At 35.9% G+C, this 22,768-nt stretch overlaps 1 protein-coding gene across 1 annotated transcript in view; it reads left to right on the forward strand.

Moving 5' to 3' along the window:
- Positions 1 to 22,768, forward strand: part of LOC113056339 (protocadherin-15-like) — a 197,242-nt gene that overhangs the window by 112,364 nt on the left and 62,110 nt on the right. The window contains exons 20-22 of the mRNA XM_026223068.1: positions 8,670 to 8,975; positions 13,699 to 13,926; positions 17,358 to 17,474. Coding sequence (XP_026078853.1) covers positions 8,670 to 8,975; positions 13,699 to 13,926; positions 17,358 to 17,474 — 651 coding nt within the window. The remainder of the gene's footprint in view (positions 1 to 8,669; positions 8,976 to 13,698; positions 13,927 to 17,357; positions 17,475 to 22,768) is intronic.

Raw genomic sequence — 22,768 nt, forward strand, 5'->3', positions numbered from 1 at the left:
TTTCTACTTGTTCTCTTCGCTGCGTGATCTCTAAACTGTTTGCTCTGCAGCTGCTTTCTGCCCTCTAGAGTCAACTCATATGGAAGTTTACACTTCAGAGTTTAAGAGTGTATCTTTGTGGTTACACTATTCTGATCTCTCATTGCTCATTGTTGTAGAGATGTGTCTGAATGGCAGCATTCCAGCTCTGTGGAAATCTGTGGATCATTCTGCAGTCTGAAGTGCAGTCCCATTAGTCATTAATGAGATTTTGGCAAATTTCATAGGCCAAAAAAGTTGCTAAATCTTTTACATGGGTTCATTCTGAAATGACAGGATTTCTGCACTAATTTGCATCTAATGTACATACATTTCCAGAATAAAAAATTGGACATCGGATATAGGAAAAAAAATAGATAAACTTGTTTCGTTAATCTTGAGTGGTTTTAAATTGTACTTTCTGATTCCTTAAAAAGAATCTGCTCATGAGAGACATTTGTTTCAAGGACCACTACTAATTGCATTACAGTCACAAAATCTCAAATCATTACGCCTGCTCCTTTAAATCCATCATAGTTTCTTTCACTGAATCTGACTGTTCTTTTGTATAGTTCTATTTGAGGATTTCAGTCCCTTCTGTGGTTTCATTTGACCGGTGTTAAGCAGTGCCTGCTGGGGCGTACACGTGACGCCAGCGTCAGTGTCTTTATCTGCCCTCTTGAGCCCTTATTTCACGCTCTCCCCATCGCTCGCCTAGTTGGCATACACCCGCAGCATACCCGCCAAAGTCCCTGCCCGCTCCACTGTTTATGATTTTCCAATTAAAGAAATGTAATTTAAATAATTTGTTACCTTCGGGGACGTGCTGTAATGAGCAGCTTTGTTGGGCTCTGGTAAGCTGCGAAGAGTTGTAATTAGTGGTCTAGATTAATAGAGCCGCACTTTGTCATCAGAATAATCACAGGCTAATGCTGGCAGACTGTTTATTAGCAGAGTTTTCCTTAAACATGTTTACGTCGTGTCAGAAAAATCAGACCTCATGAGATGGGCAGGCATCATTTTTTAGGGCTTTTGATTCCGGTGTTCTAGGGATACTATATCATGCTATCATAAAATATTTGCTGGAAAGATTAGATTAGATAGATTTACTTATGTAAATAAACAATAAACACTTAAATAAACAAATAAATGAATAAAAAGATACAAAACTATGGAGCCCCTAAAGGGACATGGTGATGGTAAATATAATGAGATGTATAAGCATTCTCTCACAAAACGTTTGCGTTCTCTTGAGAAACTTTGTGTTCACTCGCAAAAAAAATTGAGTGATGGAAATAATATGAGGTGGGACGAAAAAACGAATTCGGTGTTTCTTAGGGGAGTGCAATGAGTTTGCAAAAGAATGCAAATGTTTTGCAAAAGAGCTCAAAGTGTGAGGCAGTGCAAAAGTATTTTTTAACTGATTCAAACTGGCAACTTGTCTTTGGAACTATTCAATAAAAATATGGCTCTTCAATCAGGTACAGTAGCACATTTTCCACTGTTTATTTCAGATTGACTAAACACAACTCATGAATCATGGTTATTTTTATGAATTGAACTGTGTGGTTGAGCTGTATGTTGGACTCTTTGAAAAGAATCCGCTCAATAGAGCTATTTGTTTGTGAATCAGACTACACTGCTCATGTTTATTTTTGCATGCAGCCTGCAAAATAAGAGTGTAGACTCTGAACTGACATTCACAACTACACTACATATCCGTTCCACGTTTTTCTCCTTTTCTCAGACGTAAGTCCTGCTCATTGATTTGCACTAATATTTATACTGCAGTATAGCAAAATCCCTACACTTGTATGTATATATCACGATACAGCGCCAGTTTTGCTAATTGTTCACCTCTTGACAAGGTAATATTTGTGTGAGCGCTGCAGTACGACAAGCTTCATTTACAAACCCTCACTTGTCCTGAATTCATTTAGAGCTCCTGACACGTCTCCCAGCGAGAGGCACATTGGATATGGTCCAAAGCTTAACGCTAGCTAAACATCCCCTACGGCTAACGCAGCAGAGGTTTCCATATCATTAGAGAAATGCCCACAGAGCTCTATCAGCACTATCACAGCAGAGCCTGCATCGCTGCTGATATTACACCTGGCCGACGTGCTCATTTCAAATGACTCCAAATACGCCACAGCATGGGAAATTTAAACTTGTTTGAAGTCGGTTAAGTTCAGGCCTGAGAGTCTCATCTCATTGTCTGCAGTTGGAGAACCCGTTGGTTGACATGATGTCCATATTCTTGTGCTTGTTTTTCATCTGAACACTTTTCATGAACTCGAGTACTTGCCATTTTGATGTGGGCAGAAACAGACACATTAATTTTCTGCCAGCCTCTCTTTGATGTACTTGTCTGTATTCCGTCAATACGCCTCATAATGATTTCAACTCAAAGCAGAAGTGAGTCAAATAAGTGGGCAACTGTTGTTATCAGAGGTGCTACAAATTAGTCTGATGCATGACCACTAATTAGAAAGCATAGTGAGAACTCGAATATCTGCCATTATTTGCCTGATAATGCAGTCAGCATTTGTAAAGTTAAACCCCCTTTTTTCCAGTACATTCAACTTTCAAGAAAAAAAAAAGGAATTAGGGGTTTTTACATGACACAATTTTCAACTAAAAACGGAACTTTTTAATATGTTTTGGCCATTCATGCACATTAGATACCCACGTTTTGTGGGACTAAAATGGCAAACTTTTGAAAACGAGTTGAAAACGAGTTCGAAGTGCGGGTTTTTTGAAATTCCATATAGTCTCTGTGTAAACAAACAAACAAACAAATAAAAAATAAAACACTGACACACACATGCATATTGCATGTATGTCACATGGGATTTTGATGTCATTGACTTGACTAAGGACAAAGCTTTAGTGCTCTCCATTGCATGATGTTGGACTTTGGAAACATTAGGAAGCAAAATAATAGTAGCATGTTGTCAGAGTGATTCTTATTTAATTTTTACAGCATATAGGGTCATCACAGAGAAAGGTGAGATATGTAAGAATGCAAATTTAGTGTGCTGCTCCTTAAAAACAATAAATAAATAATAGCTACATTAATTAAAAATATGCTTTCTTGATCACTTCTTGATCACTGTGTTTTTATAAGACATGCATCACAACATGCCTCCAAAAACGAGCAGGCATCGTGTGACATTTCTGCTGTGCCCTATATTCAAGTTTAATTAACTTTATATTGATTACTGAGAAGATGAATGCTTTCATTACTGCCTTTTGCTTACCTTAGCATGTGATAAAGAACGCACAAGAAGTTCTGCCATCTCCTTAATGCTATCTTTATTTTGTGTTTGTTTTCCTGACATTATTTCCGCCTTATTTTCAGAGGGAAGTTAACTTAAATGTTTCCAAATAACCAAAATTATGATATTCATTTAGATCAGCAAATGAAAGCAAAATATTTCAGAGAACAGTCCATAAATAAAGGCACTGGGTTTCTGTGAATTTCAGCTGTGTATCAGTGATTGAAAAAATAAATAAAGCTTCTCTTTTTTCTATTTATATTCTATTTTCAAATAAATATTAATAATAATAATAATAATAATAATAATAATAACTCCTTTTCATTTACTTATTTATTATTATTTATTCATCAGTTTTAACCCCAACTCTTTTTGAAGCATGTTGACTGTATTGCTGCTGGGTAATTAAGTTGTAATTTCCAATGCATAAAAAGATAATATATATAATACATTAAAATATTTATAATAACTTTAAAAAAAGTGTTTTTTTTTTTTTTCATTTATCATTTTGGAAACATTTAATCTGTTATTCACTCACTTATTCAAAGAAATTCTGGCACCAGCTGTTTTGGAACTACATTGCCCATATTGCTGCTGGGTAATTAAGTTATCAGTTTTAACTTCCTACTTCAAAAAGTGCATCAGAATGACAATTGATGTTTAATGTGAGCTTGTGAAAAGCGATAATACTGATTTAGCAGAGATGCAGATGTATAATTTCATGCAAATGTGATGGAGACATACTCAGTTAATGATAAACATTTTCAGCAAATAAAATGCATCAGTGACTCAAAGTTCTTATATAAAATAATAATGATAAAACCTGTTTATGAAAGCATTTGCAGAACCAGGTGTTTAAAACATGGTAAATAATCTTCTCTCTTGGTAATCACAAACCTGCAAAGCATATGCTTTGTGCATTGTGTTTCTTCATACATCGTCTTCTGGGCTATGGTTAATGGAATGCTATTTGTGACACCTACCGATATATACTTTATTTGTCTCTGCATATATAACCCTTAAAGGCACTTTTCTTTGTTTTTCAGACCTATTCTAGCAGTCAACATCAAGTACCATATATCATTATAAACAGGAGAACTTGAAGTTTTAGTCTAATTTAAAGTCACAATTTTCCGTTTGTTTTCTCTAAGAATTAATGAACTTACAGTATTTTAAGAAAAATGCAGGCAACAATTTTGTGTTTCTTTTACTGTGTACTCAAACAGAAACCCCTAAAGTGTGGATATTTTTTCTTGAGAAAGTTGTATCTGGGTGTTTTAGACTTCCAAATAAAATTGTATTTGCATATAACATTCCCCAAGCAAGTTATAGCCATTTATTACAATATTGTTATCTGCGCTTTTAAAGGTACAGGTTGTAGGACCTGCCACTAGATGGCGCACTACCAAAACAATAAACAATCACGTGGTTTGATGACGCTAAGAAAGAGCGTTGAATGATGGGATTTGTTGTCTTACCCAATTGCTGACGGCCATCAATCAGATTATATGAAAACAATTACCACTTGTTCAACAAATATATACACTCATGTACATTTAAACACAATAATTGGGCATACATAGCAAACGCGAGTTCAATGATTTGCGTGAGTAGATTACATACAAGGTCAATGCAAAGACGTGATCAGACTATGGATCAGACACATCCTCTCGTGGATCTAAAGACGCGTTGCCCCGCGTTTGCCATGTATGTCCCATAATACTAATCTTGTTGATCGTTATAATAACATATGTTTTCTGTAAAGATACGAATCAAAACAACTCACCTGTCCAGTAAAACACAAGCGTGATTGGCACCTCTTTCTAGTTGAATTTTGTCTCGAAGCTCTCTCCATCTAGAAAATGCAGCACCGATATTGATCCTCGCTCTTTCTCTCCTCTTGTCCCGAACTCTTCTTGGGTCGCTTGGTTGGTCCATACGCTTACGTTTCCGGGAGCTGTCCTTGTCGACAGAACCAGCGGCAGACGGTAAACAGTAATTATGTTCAATAAATTAGTAACACAATCCACCATAAAAAGTGCAAGAAGAAGTAAATAAGGAATTCCTTGAAGCAATCTAGTGGTTTGCTGGATGCTAGACACTCCTTCCGCATTTGTCCATGACACTGTTGTCAGGTGGTTTCTACGTAAGTAAAGGCGGTAACAAAGGGTAATTAAAGTCATTGACAGGCGACTGCACGGCCCCGTGTCACTGTTTAGAATGGGAATTTTCTCACGATTTACAAGTAGTTGAAAACATTAGAGATATTTTTAGTAAACAGCTGGACAAAATATATAACACTAGCCTAGTGGTTTTTGGATATTTTACTGCAAATATCTTACAAATTGTACCTTTAAGTGAAAAAACGGCCCATTTTGTTTAATAACAATAGAGATGGTTCAAAAAATATTTAGGGAGTGAAGAAAATGGAAAGAGTGTTATATTTTAACAAAACTTTTTTTTACAGAGAAATATATTTTCAATCTGTGTATGAACAATAAACACAAACCGTGCAGCAATTAGTAAAAACAATTCCACAAATTGTCTTCTTCAACAATACAAACGATTCTCAAACTACACACAAAATGAGTGAGAAATATTCAGAGTGCAAAAGAAAAAAATAGTGCAAATTATCTTTATGAACTATATAAGAATTATTTACTCAATATACATAATATAAAATAATATAAAAGCATGCATCAGAATTGATTTTTACGGGGCATCGCCTAGCGACGTAAAGACATAAATTCCAGTGCTTTATCAGACATGTACCGCAGTTTCATCCTTGTTTTTGGTCTGCTTTATGTCAAAGTACTCAAAGTTATTTCTTGTGTTTTTCTGTACTTTTCCAGAGACTTTTCTCGTGCAGATGTGTTATTTTGTGTTTAATTTAACTTTGCGTTTGTTCATATTTCCAAAGAATAGTTTTTCAAAAGATCAAAACCTATGTTCATTGGTTGAATATGGGACAGTCAGAATCTGGACAAAGGGGTGGGAGTAAGAGTCAACAATCCTTCTCGTTTGGCTTAGAGGAACAAAATGCATTGGTTTCTTCTGACGAATCAATATTGTCAAAATGTGATAACATAATCACATACACTACGGAGCCTCTGAATATCCAGATGAGAGAAGTAGTATAATCTCCGCTTTATGGCACTTTTTAAATCATTCAGATAGGATTAGCGGTCCACAGTTATTAAATATTTAAGAACAACAGTTCTTTTTTTTTTTTTTACAATTTTGTTTGTAGCAATCACATTGTTCATTGCTGATGAAAGTGGCAACTACTGTTGATGTGATGCTGTGAGCTGTTAAAGGCTTTTCGATTACCATAGTTAGTGTCTTATTAAATACAATTTTAGTATTATTCACTTTAACTGTTACTTTTGACAAGCTTGGTGGGCATTAGAAAGCACACAGTCACCACTGCTTCAGTTACTGCATGCTAAAACTTTCCCTGAACTGTCTGTGTTACTGACATTTCTTTTTAGCATTTATCTCATAATTATATATGAAACGACTCAAATTAAAGACATTGCTGTAACTCACTGGAAAGGACCATTGGAAGCAAGCTTTTATCCCTTCACTAATACATATCGTAGAGCTAGATTTTTTGGATTGTGCTCATTTAAACATGGAACATGTGGCTCTTCAAAGACCTGTCAAAGGGTCGAGACTGTCATTGACTTTAGTTTTTCAGCTTTGGTGGTAGTAATTGAGTTTAGACCCGACCTTTTGGAGAAGAACAGTAGTAGTTCTATCTGCATCTGTAAACTGTATAGCAGCCAGTCTTGGATGTCTTTGTTTCAGGGCTTACCTGAATCAAAAGCTCTTTGCCTGAGTGTCAATGAGGTGCAAAAGAAGCAGATAACGCAGTTGGGAGTTTGCTTGATGCCATTAAATCTGATATTTAAGGCTGTCTAAATAAAGAAACTTGAAGAAACATTCCCAGGTTATACCATGAGACTTTCTTCCATGAGACTTTCTTCCATGAATCAGAAAAGAAGAGACTTCTAGGGAAATCCTAGATGTTCTTTTCCTTACAATGAAAATGAGTGAGGACTCAAGCTGTTAAGTTGTAAAATAACGAAAATGAGTTGTATGGACAATTATTTATTTTTTTATTTTTTTATTTATTATTCTTTTTGAAGCTTAAATGCTTGTTAAATGGGTTTGGAATGACACGAGGGTGAATAAACAATGGTAATTTTAATTACTGGGTGAACTATTCCTTTACCGCTATGATTTAGTCAGACTTTTTACTGGTGTCTGTGAGCTGAGTGGGGAATCTCAAAGAACAACACAGTGCACCTGTCTGCACCACTGCAGGGAGTCACAAATCTTGCTGGTGTTTTTGTTGATTGTCTCTTCACCCTGCTGATGAAGCAGGTGTCTTTGGTGGGGTTGATTGTGGATTGTGTGGTTCGGTGACTTTGTGTGGTGACGTGTTGAAATTATAAACTAACGTTATGTTTTCACAGCCATATGAACAGGTTATTTCTCTCTGTGTGGGGCAGGGATCCCACAGTCATGAACACCTGGGGTGGGGGGGGGGGGGGAGAAAAGAAGGGAATTTTAAAATTGAAATGGCAACACTATGGGAATTCATGTTCATGGAAAAAGTTAACATTAGTTTTTGAAGGTTTTATGTACTGATAATGAAAATTTTTGCCGCTTTTATTAATCTATCCATCTGTTATTAATATTTTATTGTTCATTGCTATTTTTTATGTTAAGTAAACACTTAAATAATATAAATGATAATTTATCTAACACTTAAATAATATAAATGATAATTTATCTAACATGAATATTAATATGTATGTTGAAATCAACATTTTAACATTAAATTAATAATTGTTCATGTAGTTCATGATAGTAATTTTACTTAACTGAACCTGAAGTGTTACCAAAATTAAAAAAAATAAATATAAGTATTATTTTAAATTGTAATAATACGTCACAATGTTTACTGTTTTTACTATATTTTTTTATCACATTAATAGAACCTTGGTTAGCATAAGAAACTTTTCAAAAACATAAAAACAATCTGAACTTGAACTTTTGCATTTTGTCCATAATGATCTTACTGAAGACATTTGTTCACTGATATAGAGTAGTACATATGTTTAAATCTAACAATTCAAAATTAAAATCCTGCAAATTGAAATCCGCCCAGCAATCTCTTTATATTTTTTTAATAAAATAAATCCAATAGTCTAAAACAGCAGATGCCATTTTTTTTTAGAAAATTCAAGTCAGTTTAAAAATTAAATGTCTAGCAAGCACATATGACTGTAATTGACTATTTATGCAATGCATGTCGTCTTTTAGATATCTATGTAAATGTTTGTGTGTGTCTTCATCTAGGCTACTGATCTGGATCTGGGCATTAACGGACAGGTCCGATACCAACTGGTCAGTCACAGAGATCTCTTCAGGATCAGCACTAATGGCAGCATCTTCACAGCTGTGCCTCTGGACCGTGAGGAAAGGGCTCAGTATGATTTGGTCGTGCAGGCTTCAGATGGGGCCAAGGACCCTCGCCGGACCACTGTCACACTCTCCATCAAAGTTTTGGACGTGGATGACAACAGCCCAGCCTTCTCACAGCCTGCATATCATGTCACACTGCCAGAAAACAGCCCAGTGGACATGATCATCCTCAATATCAGTGTAAGTTACACACATACACACATACCACATGCATAGCCAACACATCAATCATAGCCAGATCAAAAACATGAGTACATCAAATTAGCCTCTGGAAAGCATTTTTTCTTTGCTAATGTTGTCTTAAAACAAGTTGACAAGTTGTCTTAAAACAAGTTGACATGTTTTACATTTGTAAAGGGGTTCTTGGCTGTGGAGTATGGAATATGTAGCTTCTTAACTTGACTTACTGAGAGACCCTTAGGGTAAATCCATAACATGTTTGTAACCTGCTTAAAAGACATTCTTTAAAAACATACATTAGGTGGCCAACCAGAGTGCTTTCTATTGCCGCGAGCGCCACAGCCGCGTCTGCAAAGTGCATATGCAGCTTTTGACCGCTGAGTGGCGCTTTAAAACTAGGTTATCAATTAAACGCATCAAAGCACATTTTCGCAAATAGTCGTAAGCTTTGCTTTACTTGTGTATTACATTTGATGGCTGCAGTCGGCGTAAAATGAAAGAAAAACACTGTAGTTAAAATATTTAATATTCACAGATGAAAATTTTGTAGACTAGTTATGAAGTTATGTTCGTTACTTAAAGTGAATAAAACAGAATTAAACACTCACATACTTTGTTATTCGTTACCTGTCCTTTATTTTGACAGATAACTACTTGGGGAAAATATATCTGTCTGTACACTGATTAAGAAATTGTTGCGTGTTTTATAAATGATTTCCATTATTTTAGTAAAACGTGAGGCACTGAATAAATTCGCTCCCATTATTTAGGCCAAACTTAAACAAGAAACGAATAAATTAAACCTGGCCATAATTTAGCTAAATCACTGAAACTGAAAAGAATGGATGGATTACTAAAATGCCCTCACGTTTCAACTCAAGTTCTCCCATTATAATCAACAAAGTGCACACAATGTAAAAAAGAGCTTCATTAATTGACAACTTCAGTGATTTTAAAGGGAGCCTTCTTTACTTGCTTTCATACAATTTAAGTAAATCTAAAAAAAAAAAAAATCAGTCGCATTTAAATGCAAGAGTGTATTCAGGAATGAGCAGCTTCAAATACCTTGGTGTACACATTTCCGAGGACCTGACTTGGACTAACCAAAAATAAAGAAAAGCTTTAATGATTAGGCCTGCATGCTGTCTCAGGACAGTTTCTTATTGCTGCAGTATATTTTTACATTTGTATTGGCAAAATTACTGCAGCGTTGATGCATACAATTAAAACTGAAAATAGAGCAAAGCAGCATGGGCTATACATTAAGAACAAAAGTTTTTGTCTCTTTGGCAGATGCACGTCTCTTTCGACAGTTTCTTTGTCTTTTTCGACAGTTTCTTTGTCTCTTTCTCAGAAGCCTTCATCTCTCCTGAGAAAAAAACAAAACAAAACCATATTATATTGTATGTAATACCCTGTAGGCCTATGCAGCTGCAAAAATGGCAAAAGCCAAACCAAACGATGCATTTTTCCTAAAACCAGCCCTAAAACAGACACTTTGCTTAAATCTGCTCTGCATGTTTGAAACCCTCATTAGAAACTGTCCATATGAAAGAGCATGAGATTCACACCTTTATTTTTATCTAAAGCAAAAATGGTGTATGTAAGTGTTTGTATTAATCATTTTATATAATATTATATATCAGATCTTATATATATTGGCTAATCATAGAGGACACCATTCAAAGTTCCCTTAATAGGGAACTATTGACTTTTTACCACAACAAAAAATAGTAATGTGCAGTGAGAGAATTGCAAGATTTATTAGTAATTCCTTTTGTAAATGATTGCAACCACATTTTTATTTTATTAATATTTTTATATTTTTCTATTAATCAATGTGTCTGCATTTAAAATACTTAAAGGTCCCATGGCATGAACATTTTATTTTATGAGGTTTTTTAACATTAATATGAGTTTCCCTAGCCTGTATATGATCCCCAAGTAGCTAGAAATTTTGATAGGTGTAAACCAAGCCCTGCCTTTGAGGGCTGTCCTGCTCTGCCTTTGAGAAAACGAGAGCTCAGACGGCCCGATCTGGAATCCTCCCCTTATGTCGTCATATGGGGAAAGGTTACCTCCCCTTTCTCTGCTTTGCCCTCCCAAACATTTACATTTAATTCAGTCACAATGTTAGCACAGGCGTTCCAAACAGATTTTTATTTATATGGATTCGACAGCGGCACTACAAACAGTGAGTAACAGTGTTCATTAATGCCTGATCTGCGATCAGTGGTTTCTGATGTGTAGCTAATTATTCAAGTTCACACAAGACTTTCTTTCTAAATCGTTTAATACTGTTTATGCATCAGTGAATCAAGCCAGTGTCTAATCGGTCAACTTCACGTTGTTTCTCTTAGTAGCATGAAACAAACCTTTTATTTAAATTGTGATTTAACTACAGAGAGCAATCAAAGAACGCTATTGTTCGGAGCTGTCAATCACACATAGCAAATATATCTGTACACTTGCCTAGACTGCCGTTATAATGACTGATGCTCTTATGCTGCACAACAAAGCTCTTACTGTATTCATGACGATATTGTGCTTGCTGTTATCTGTGGTGAAAGTATTTTGTTAGAGAAAATGCGTTGCAATGACGAGATCACTGCATTCACGTGATAAACAGACTCTGTCTACTCAATGCTCATCTCTGCAGCCTTTCATGTGATGGGAAAAGATCGAAAACAAATAATGCTATAATCAACACTTCCACGATTCGTTCATCTCAACAGCTGTAATAGTAAAAAAAATTAGTAAAAATATTTGAGAGGGGTTCCAAATGTAATACGCATTTCAAATGCAAAGATGTCAACAGTTGGTATCACAGGTATCACAGCAGACATGCCCCTTCATACAGAGCATTCAAGCCTGAGGGCTAAAATCTGGATATAAAAATGCATTCAATTTCTAAATTTTAAATGTAAAAATCATACGAGCAATATAAGTACACATCAGAAAACATTAAAAAAGCATTTAAAAAAAGAAAATAATCCACGTCATGGGATCTTTAATGAACATCTATTTTGACAAATTCTATTATTTTTAACCTACACTTAAAGGACTCCCTCATTTATGTTAGGGATGAGGGATATGTCAGTCACTCCCAAAACTTTGCTGCTTGTACAGTATATAACCATTAGCACATAAAAATATATTTTGTAAATACAAATTCTGAAATTATTATATTTAGCCTACAAAGTGCACAAATAGCACTTCTTTTATAAACATTAAAAGTCACTTCAGTTCATCGCGATCTCACAAAGTTCCTTCATAATCAATTCACCTCTTATTTACATTGTGTTACATCGAGAGGATTCACGTGCATGGGGAACAAAATCTGGGGTTTATTTGAAAGGAATGGCCAATCAGAGTCGTTCAAGTATTAACAGATCTGTCTGTGATTGGCTACATTGCTCAACGCTACAAAAACACGTTGTAAATAGAAACTTTGATGTCCTCCATAGTGCAAACAAAAATACACACTGGAGCGTTAACTAAATCTGATTCACGAATATCTTAAAACATTTTCAACCTAGGGTGCTGCATGAGAAAAATGGACGTGCGGCATGAGCGCATGAGAAAAGTGTAAATTGTGTGAGTCATAAACTGTATGCATAAGAGTTGGCAGCCCTGTTCCCATGACTCCAGTCTATCAATTAGCATCTTGTGAAATGAAAAGCTGCATGTTAATAAACAAATCCATCATCAAGAGGTTTCAAACTTCAAACTGTTACTTTTGGCAAAGAAATGAGTCCTCTTTACAAAATATTGCTTTCTCCAGTGAAAAAGTTGTTTAATCTTAAATTTTATTAACATTTCCGCATGATCAATCTTCTGTCAAATGATGCAGCTATGCATTTAACATCATTGACCTCAATCCTTATTGTAACGTGTTTTGATGAACTACTATCATATGCACAGATGAGATTTGAGAGCTGTGGCATTCTTCAATATGTTGCCTTGTGTTTTCCATGGAAGAAAGACATTGGGATGAAATAATTATGACAGGGCATTAATTTATGTTCTAAACTATCCCTTAAAGCTTGAATCGCAGATAACATCAGTAGCTCCTAACTGGATTTGCTTTAGGACCCAGTTGCATATGTATATATATATATAGTTGTGCACATAAACCTCCATACCCTTTGCAGAGTATGCACAATTTTCATAATTTGCACAAAATACGAGGTATCATGAAAATTGCATGTTATTTTTTTTATCTGTTAGGGTTTAGTGTAGGTGGTAAGGTTTTTTTTTTTTTTTTTTTTTTTTTTTATAAGATAGAGCATTAACATTTCCAGTCACTAAATGGATGTTTCATTGGTGAGCTGCCACAATATATACATCAAACAACTTGATAAAATGTTGCTAGATTCACCTTAATCTGTTTTGGACAGAACTGACCAACTGCAATACAAGACCAGACACAATTTTATCCTCAGGAGCTACACTCCACAACCTTCCAAAGGCCTGTGTCCTCTCGGGATGTTGTTTAGTTTGTCATAATGGTTAATTTGTGAGTTCCCACAGCTCAGTGCCTTGTTGCCGGTGAAATATCTTTCTAATTTACTCATCGCTTCTGGGTCACTACAGGATTCATTTCAATCATTAATGTAACCCGATCATTTGGTTTATTCAGAAGAAGTTTAAGGGTTTAATTAATGCCGAGATTAGAATTACTCATCCAAAGTGTTTTGGACCTAACGATTGTCTCACGCAGGCACTGGACCCTGATCTGGATGCCAATGTCACGTACCGTATCAGGACCGATGAGGCCAGAGAGCTGTTTGCAGTGAACTCTCTTACTGGAGAGCTGAAGGTGCTTCACTCACTTGATTTCGAGAAACTCTTACCGAATAGGACAACATGGACCTTCGTGGTGGAAGCTGTGGATGGAGGAAGTGGCAAAATGCCACCGGGGTTGGCCTCTGTTACTGTCACTGTATTGGTAAGAGAGTCTAAATTATGTTCCACAATTCCAACTCCTTTGTCTCTTAGTTGACTGCCTTTTTAGTAATGTCCCCAGACAGCTATGATATGACCATTTTCCAATTTAAGGCTGCTGTTGTTTGTTTGGGGGACCCCGCAAACCAATTCTTAGAATGGGAGACTATTTTTATTTTTAAGAACATATTTCAACATTCAAATGTATTTATGCTATTATAAGCTGTAAATGTTTCTTCACATTTACCACTGTTCAACAAATTTTCACAGGCAGAATCCATGAGAATGGGAATTTCGTACAAGGGCAAAAAAACACGGAAGTTAGTCGCATGGATTAATGAAACATCAATTTGGTTTCAGACTTGGTTAAATGAAAACATTAATTTTGGTTTCAATGAAAAATAGTTTTCTGTGCATCACTAAAATATATCGCTATCAATTCACACATGATATTTGTAAAAAAAAATATATATATAATAAATAAATAAATAAGCAAGTAAGACAATCTTTTGCAAACAGCATTACAGCAGATATTCAGATGTGCTCTCCTTAATTGTCTTCTCTTTCATATACACATAGGTCTGATTCATTTTAGTGAATGGAAGTTAAATCTATAGTTTATTTGTGACTGTTAATCACAGTGTTTAACTTAGTTATATAAATGGTTAAATTGATAAATAGTTATATAAATTGTTTTATAAATTGCATTTAATGTATAAATTCAAACACTATCAGCCTATTTGAGCTCTTCTGTCATCCTATATGAGATCCTTTTGCTTCCCTTGTTCATGTAAATGTTGTATTCCTCTGTGGTAAAGCTTTGACAAAAGAGCAAGGACACTGTTAGACATTTAACCAGTTGTTTAGGATTACATTTATTTTTTATGTTTATTTCATTTCACAAACCACCTGCAGTTTGGTAGGTTTCAGCTTAAAGGAAAAAGAGTTTAAGTAAAAGCATTTTCATGCAAGGAGAAACAAAGCTTATTACGTCCTCTACAGTCTCCCAAGAACCCATAATTGTTTCTGTGTTGGGATTATTTATTAATTTTCCTTCTGTGCATGGTGTGGCTAATTGATAATTAGTTGCTGTGGAAAATGAAAAAGTGAACGGTGGAAATGAATGTGCTACCTGATGCATGGAAACTTGGAGTGATTATGATGGGATAGAAGCCCCAAGGCACCATCCTGATGGAGACAATGGTCCCAGTGCGACTAAGAGCACCATTGTGAACTCACTACACTTTGCAGATTTACTCTAAGGCTTGACAGATTTATTTTTTTATCTGGGGAGGTAGAAGACAAATAGATGTGTGAGCATTTGAAATAAGAGAAAAAAAATACCAATTTCACTTCAAAGTACTTTCTCATGACCTTTTATTTTGAGAATGTGAGCAATAGCAAAGTTTTATTAGTTGGTACTCAGGACTCAAGGGCATCCTTGAATAAGCGCATTCTTACAGGAAGGATGAAGGGTGGGGGATTGACAGGGGAGGAAGTGTAATTTGGATACCAGAACCCTCCTGGCCTCTCCTTGGACTCGGAGACGGCTGCTCTATTGAGTGTATTAGGTCACATCGCATCTCTTCCATCTCCCAGAATCACCTGTGTCATCAGCATTCATGGGAGCCAACCGCATTTTTCCGCTTTGCTGTATCTTTCACATATACAACTTTGTGGAAAAAAAGTTAAGGTCCTCAACAAAGTGAGAAACCATTTTTACAGCAACCTTGTATCTGAAAGTTTCTCCAAATATAAATATATAAATAGTGTATACATGGTTATAAACCATGATCCAAACAGATCTACAACATTACAAACATTGATTTATTTGATTTATTATTATTATTATCATTTACTAAAGTAAGCATTAGTAATGAGTTAATGAAGCTTCCTGAACACAATACTTTTAGCATCACGATGGTGGATTGTATCTGTATATATCTGTATTGTACTGTAATATTGAGTTCATTTTATGATATGGTGGCATAATATCAAACTATTCACTTATAGTCAAGAAAATAAAACAATAGATTTGTATGTTACTCCCACTTTTTCGAATACATACAAATGTATTAGCTATTTCAAGGGTTACTCCACCCAAAAATGAAAAAATTGTCATTAATCACTTACCCCCATGTCGTTCCAAACCCGTAAAAGTTTTGTTCATCTTCGGAACATAATTTGAGATATTTTGGATGAAAACCGGGAGGCTTGTGACTGTCCCATAGACTGCCAATTAAATTTCACTGTCAAGGTCCAGAAAAGTATGAAAGACCTCATCAAAATAGTCCATCTGCCATCAGTGGTTCAACCGTAACGTAATGAAGCAACGAGAATACATTTTGTACGTGAAAAAAAAAAAACAATAATGACTTTGTTCAATTTTTCACCTCTTTGTGACTTCGCATCACCGTAGCGCCATTTTGGAGAATATGAGCTGAACGCAGGTAGCGTACACTCTTCTGTGTCAGCCGTGCTGCACGGATGCACTGTTTTCATTCAAATCAAACATAAATACACGTTCTAATGTTACAGAATAGCGCAGCGCAGATATTGTCCAAAATGGCGCTACGGTGATGCAGCGAGACACAGAGGAGACAGATTGTTGAATAAAGTCATAATTTTTGTTTTCTTTACAGTGATTTTCATTTCTAGAACAGTGACTTCTCTCATTGGTGGATAGCTGTTTAGAATTCTGGGTAATATAGTTCCTCACTGGAAATTTGCCATTAAATAAATTTAATGAATTTGAAATCACAGTGAGAAGCATATATCACTTTTTGTCTATCCTGAAATATTGACAACAGACTAAAAAAAAAAAAATGAAAAAAAAAGGTAAAAATATTACACTATTAACATTAACATTATTCTATATATAAATGTATTATAAATGCACAGACATTTCTGAAACTAAAAATATTTTGCCAAAATAGCGAAAAAATTTTAAAATAAAAACATAAAATTATAATTTTGTTATATTCTCTGAGATAACTCAAACTTCTGAGGGCATGGGTATATCTATCTTGAAATGTCACTTTTGAAAAATTAATTTTTGTATGGAGAAAATGTATTTAATGTTAATAGCTCCAGAAGCAGTCTATTGCACTATATTAGCACCCCTGTATCATCTTTGCCTCTTTACTCTCTCTAGTAACCTTTTCATCTGCCTTTAGTGCTCTCTCACTGGCTATAATTACGCCTCACCCAACTTTTTCCCAAAAAAGTCCCCGGGCATCTAGCACTGTGACACATCCTTAATGCACTGCATGATGTACTATTGAATAAATGCCATTTTTGCTTAGTGTTTTAGTGTTCGAGGCTAGCTAATGGGGCCTGAGCTAGTGCACAGTCTGACAGCTGCAAAAGTAGAGGAAGGCGAAGAGAGCAGGAGTCGAGGCACTAATCTGAGTTTGATTTTCTTTGTCTTGGCAGGACATGAACGACTTCCCACCAGTGTTCAAGCAAATGCTGTACCGGGGAATGGTGGCACCCAACGCAATCAAAGGGACCATAGTGACCACCGTACATGCTGAGGACCTGGACCCACTGGTGAGTTGAGTTTAAATGTGTTCCTTCATCACTGAGATGTTTCATTTAAGGAATAGTTCACCCTAAAATGAAAATTAGGTAACAATTTACTCAACCTCAGCCATCAAAGATGTTGATGAGTTTGTTTCTTCAACACAACCGATTTATGGAAATTTAGCATGACATCACTTGGATCCTCTACAGTGAATGGGTACCGTCAGAATGAGACTCCAAACAGCTAATAAAAGCATTACAAAAGTCAACGTAATACACATGACTCCATTCCATCAGTTAACATCTTGTTAAGTGAAAATCTGTGTTTGTAAAAATCAAATCCATCATTAAGGCATTTTAATTTTAAGCCATCGCTTCTGGCCAAAATACCACTCCATAATCCACACTGATGCTTCCTCCAGTGAAAAAGTCCATCCACTCTTACCCTCTCATATCTATATTGATCTGTGCATATTTCTCTCCTGTGTTATTTTTTTTATTTTTTTTTTTTTTTTTTTTTTTTTAACTGGAGTAAGTAATATTATGGATAGAGGGCTCATATTTTAGCTAGAAGCAACAGTTTGAAGTTAAAAATGCCTTGATGGATTTGTTTCTCACAGACATGCAATTTTTCACTTCAGAAGATGTTAATTGATGAACTGGAGTGGTGTGGATTACTTGTGTGTTTATTATCAGCAGTTTGGACTCTAATTCTGACGGCACCTATTCACAACAGGTGATCTGCTAGTGAGCAAGTGATGTAATGCTAAATTTCTGTTCCAATGAAGAAGCAAACGTATTTGCATCTTGGATGGCATGATAGTGAGTACATTTTCTGGAACTAACTCTTTCTAGAATCAAACTAGTCCTTTAAGGAATCAAAGTTCTTCAAATGTACACACATCATTACAGATTCTAAGTAGCAATAACACATGAGATTTTATGCTGATAGTCAAACATCATGCTTCACAAGAAAACAGTCGCCTTGATCTTTTTTCTACAAAATGTCACTGAAGATATATCGAGTGTAGCATCAAGTCTCTAATGATTAAACTATAGTGTCATTGACAGTCTCTATTGGTTGCTGCCTGATGTGACTGTGAATAGGTCTGACTGTGTTGTGCAGCAAACGAATGTGTACTGTGTGGCATGACTTCAAAGGGCTAAGCACAATAAAACAAAGATAAGAAGAAAAAAAAGAAACAACAACAGCAAAGACTCAAAGCTGTGTGTGTTTACCTGAAGAGGCAGCTACACCAGCCCAACAGGTGAGTAACAGCCTGGCACGTCTCCAGCGTTAAGCCCCAGAGCTCTACAAACACAACCTGCATCACACAAAGCCGTGTATTCTAACACGGTCCAGGGCTATTATAGTATTCTTTATTTTATTTTATTTTATTTTTTGGTATGTACCGTATTTATTTATTTATTTATTTATTTATTTATTTATTTGGTGGGGAAGTCGTGGCCTAATGGTTAGAGAGTCGCACTCCCAATCGAAAGGTTGGGAGTTCGAGTCCCGGGCCGGCAGGAATTGTGGGTGGGGGGAGTGCATGTACAGTTCTCTCTCCACCTTCAATACCATGACTTAGGTGCCCGTGAGCAAGGCATTGAACCTCCAACTGCTGCTGCAGCATAAATGGCTGCCCACTGCTCCGGGTGTGTGCGCTTCGGATGTGTTAAATGCAGAGCACAAATTCTGAGTATGGGGCACCATACTTGGCTGAATGTCACTTCCCTTTATTTATTTATTTATTTATTTTTCAGTTTTGTTTTATTTTTTCTGTTTTGTTTTGTTCTGTTTGTTTGCTTTCCCTTCTTTGTTTGGTAGTTGTTGTTTTTTATGCCTTTTTTCAATTTACAAAAACAGATCATATTATATTACTGTTGAGTTATAGGTCCTAATTTGGATTTGTATATGTTTTTTTCTTTTTCTTCTTTTTTTTTCTTCTTTTTTTTTTAGTGAAAAGTGAGAGTCATGACATTTGCCAAGTATGGTAACCCATAGTCTGAATTGTAGCTCTGCATTTAACCCATCCAAGTGCACACACACAGCAGTGAGAAGTGAACACACCCCCAGAGCAGTGGGCATCTATATCCAGCGTGCGGGGAGCAACTGGGGGTTCAGTTCACTTCAGCCATGGGTATTGAGGGTGGAAGAGAGTGCTATTTATTAATTCCCCCCACCCCAGCTACAACTCCTGCCAGCACCGAGACTTACGTCCAGGCCACAGCTGCCCCAGCTCGCACCAGAGAACATATAGTCACTGGATTTGAATCAACTAAAAATAAGACTCATGTTTCTATTAAAACATACAATGTGACTATTTCTTAGTTTTATAAGAAGAACCTTTTTTTTTTTTATGCCACAACTGATCACATGCTAGCAGCTAGTATTCTTCCCCTCCTCCAGATTTTACATCACATACATGTTGTACATGTCAATAAGACACTCCCTTCCTGTTGAACTGGGCAGCACAGACTCATATTAATGGATTATAAATGAAACAATTCTTATTTATTATATATTTTAATTTTAGTTAATAAAGATATATTATATACTGCTTGTTTTCATTAAAGATAATAACTTGGTTACAAATCCCATGTAGCAACCACACAAACAACCTTTTTTGGTCAGTTTGGGTTGACTCTTTCCCTTTCTCTTGCTCTTAAATGCTTTATTTCTCTCTCTCTCCATCTCTCTCTTTCTCCTTCAATCCAAATGCATATTCATGTGGAGGTGTGCAAATGTAATGCTTCTCAGTAACCTCAACCTCAAAAAAAGGATCTACTGTGCGTCTCGATTCAGCCCATAACTCAGCACACATACAAAGACTGGTCAGGGGCAAAGCAGGCCAGAAGCCCCAGCTGCGACTGGAAATTGAATTTAGCCCGACAGTCATGCTAGTATGTCTTCAGTTGCCGTATAAAACACTGCTTTGGGTTTCTAGTTCGCCACATCCATATGAGGAATAAGTAATTTTCATGTTGTACATTGCTATTATACAGTAGGTTAACAGAAAGATTGCTGTTTTCATCAGTGCACTACTGTTACTTGCTAAGCTACAATCTGCATACAATTACAGAATGAAGTCAAGCTGCAAACAAAAATTGTTAAAATGCAATTACCAATTGGAGCTAATAAATATATAATACTTTTATGTATTTAATACTGTAATTTTATTCAATAATAACAGAAATAGCACATAGAAAAAAAAAATATTGATTTTGGTTAAAATAATAACATCAACATCAACTTATTTTTATATATAAAATATACTGCAGGGACTTTTATGGAACACCAAATAGTTAACTAAAACCATCCGAATGAATCTTTTCTTTTTGTTTTTTTCTTGCAAAGTTACTTGAGTTACTCTGCTTGCTCAACAGCAGCATGTGAAATATGGCTCTGAATTGATGCCATGTAATGTGACATTTTGTCACTCTGAACTGCTGCCACACTGTTGAAAAATATGTTAGGTTAGTAGCATTGCTGCTTGAGGTTAGTAACTTAACACTGGGAATACATGAGTGATTTGAACAAATAATTATTTGAGCATACATCTAAACCTAAATTGAATTTCTGACTCTGACATTAAGTTGAGCGATACATGAGGTCTTTATTAGTGAGCGCTCTGATAAATGGCACTTTATTCATAGGAGCAAGGTAAATTTGTGCAAGCAACACTTTAACTGTCTTTGAAACTGAGGGATACTTATCCTCTTCAGTGTATCAGATCATGCAGAAAGCTGCCATTATTCATAGGAGCTGGATCATTTTGTTGCAGATGGTGGCTGTTGAATGCCAGTTATTTATTTTTTGTATAGCTTGAGTCAGAGTCTAGATGCTACGAAACCTCTCAGTTCCTGCCATAAATGACATTTCAATAGGTCAGTTTTGGCAGGAAAGCACTACTAAGGAATATAGGGCTCAATTTTGAATCACTTTACTCTTGTAATGCATTTTAGACATTTTTAGAACGTTCTTTGCTACTTGAAAGCAGTCATTTGAACTGTATCTTCTGGTATCATAATACTTCTGTGCTGTTGCAGTCCATTATGCCTGTTTTTGTCTACAACACAGATTTTAATGTAACTTAATGTAACTTTGTGATTTTTTTTTTTTTTTGCAGGGATTCAATTGTCCTGGGAATTTATAAATGATTAATATAATCTGTAAAGGTAGTGGAAAAGTGTAGTCAACATCAATGTTTCCTGTAATTTTTATTATTTCTTTGGTGTTATAAAATTCAGAAAAATCAAGGAAATTAATTGGGATTAGAGCAGCAAGATGAAAACCCAATCACAATGTTTCTAAGACATTGTATCAGCTATCAAGTGTCCTTTTCCCTCTTTAAATTTTGTGTTTTTTCTGATTTTTTGTAAATCGAGGCTTATGCTGCTTGTGATTAGTCATAAACAGCTTGTGCAGTAATCATTCACTGAAGTGGTATGAAACTATGCGTCCCAAAGTGAAAAAAATGTCCCCATTAATATGACTGATTTGCTCTAGAGATAGTCTTTTGTTTTTGTGGACAATTTTAATTGTGTGCCCCTTCATAAGCCTCGGGGTATACATATTCCTCTGAGGATTGTGCCTGCTCATAGGATGTTCTATGTGTATTTGTCACTTTTGTGGTAGTGTGAGCCTGGATTTGTACCTGTGTTGGCGCTCATTTGTCTAGATGCAATTGTATTTGTGTGTCCCTTGTTCCTAAGGTCTTCTGTAGCAGATGGTGATCGAGTTAGTTTGTTTCTTACATTCGTCATGTTTTCCAAGACATAAAGTATTCCACCTTACTTCCACCACTCTTATCTCCGAGGGTTGGGCATTTGTCATGGAGCCCTAGTGGTCAGATACACAGATGGGCCTCAAACTCCAAGAGCTCTATTGGTCAGCTGGCATTATATATTCTGAGGTGCCTAGGTGGGCCTCTATGGTTAGAATACAGTTTGAGTCAAGAGCCCTGGTTCAGTTTTCTTTGGCAGTCTCGGGCCATTCACCCTGAGGCTTTGGAGGCCTCTGGCTAGTCTGAGGTCCCATAACACTGGCCCTACCCATGATTCAGTCCTGACCTTTGTTTCCTCAGAATCTGTGAGATTCTCAGTAAGTTAGATAGTAACATACTAATTTGTCATTTTTTAAAGGGTTAGTTCACCCAAAAATCAAAATTATGTCATTAATAACTCACCCTCATGTCGCTCCAAACCAGTGAGACCTCCGTTCATCTTCAGAACACAGTTTAAAATATTTAAGATTTAGTCCGAGAGCTTCCTGTCCCTCCATTGAAACTGTGTGTACGGTATACTGTCCATGTCCA

Source organism: Carassius auratus, chromosome 37 (assembly GCF_003368295.1).
Source record: "Carassius auratus strain Wakin chromosome 37, ASM336829v1, whole genome shotgun sequence".
NCBI lineage: Eukaryota > Metazoa > Chordata > Actinopteri > Cypriniformes > Cyprinidae > Carassius > Carassius auratus.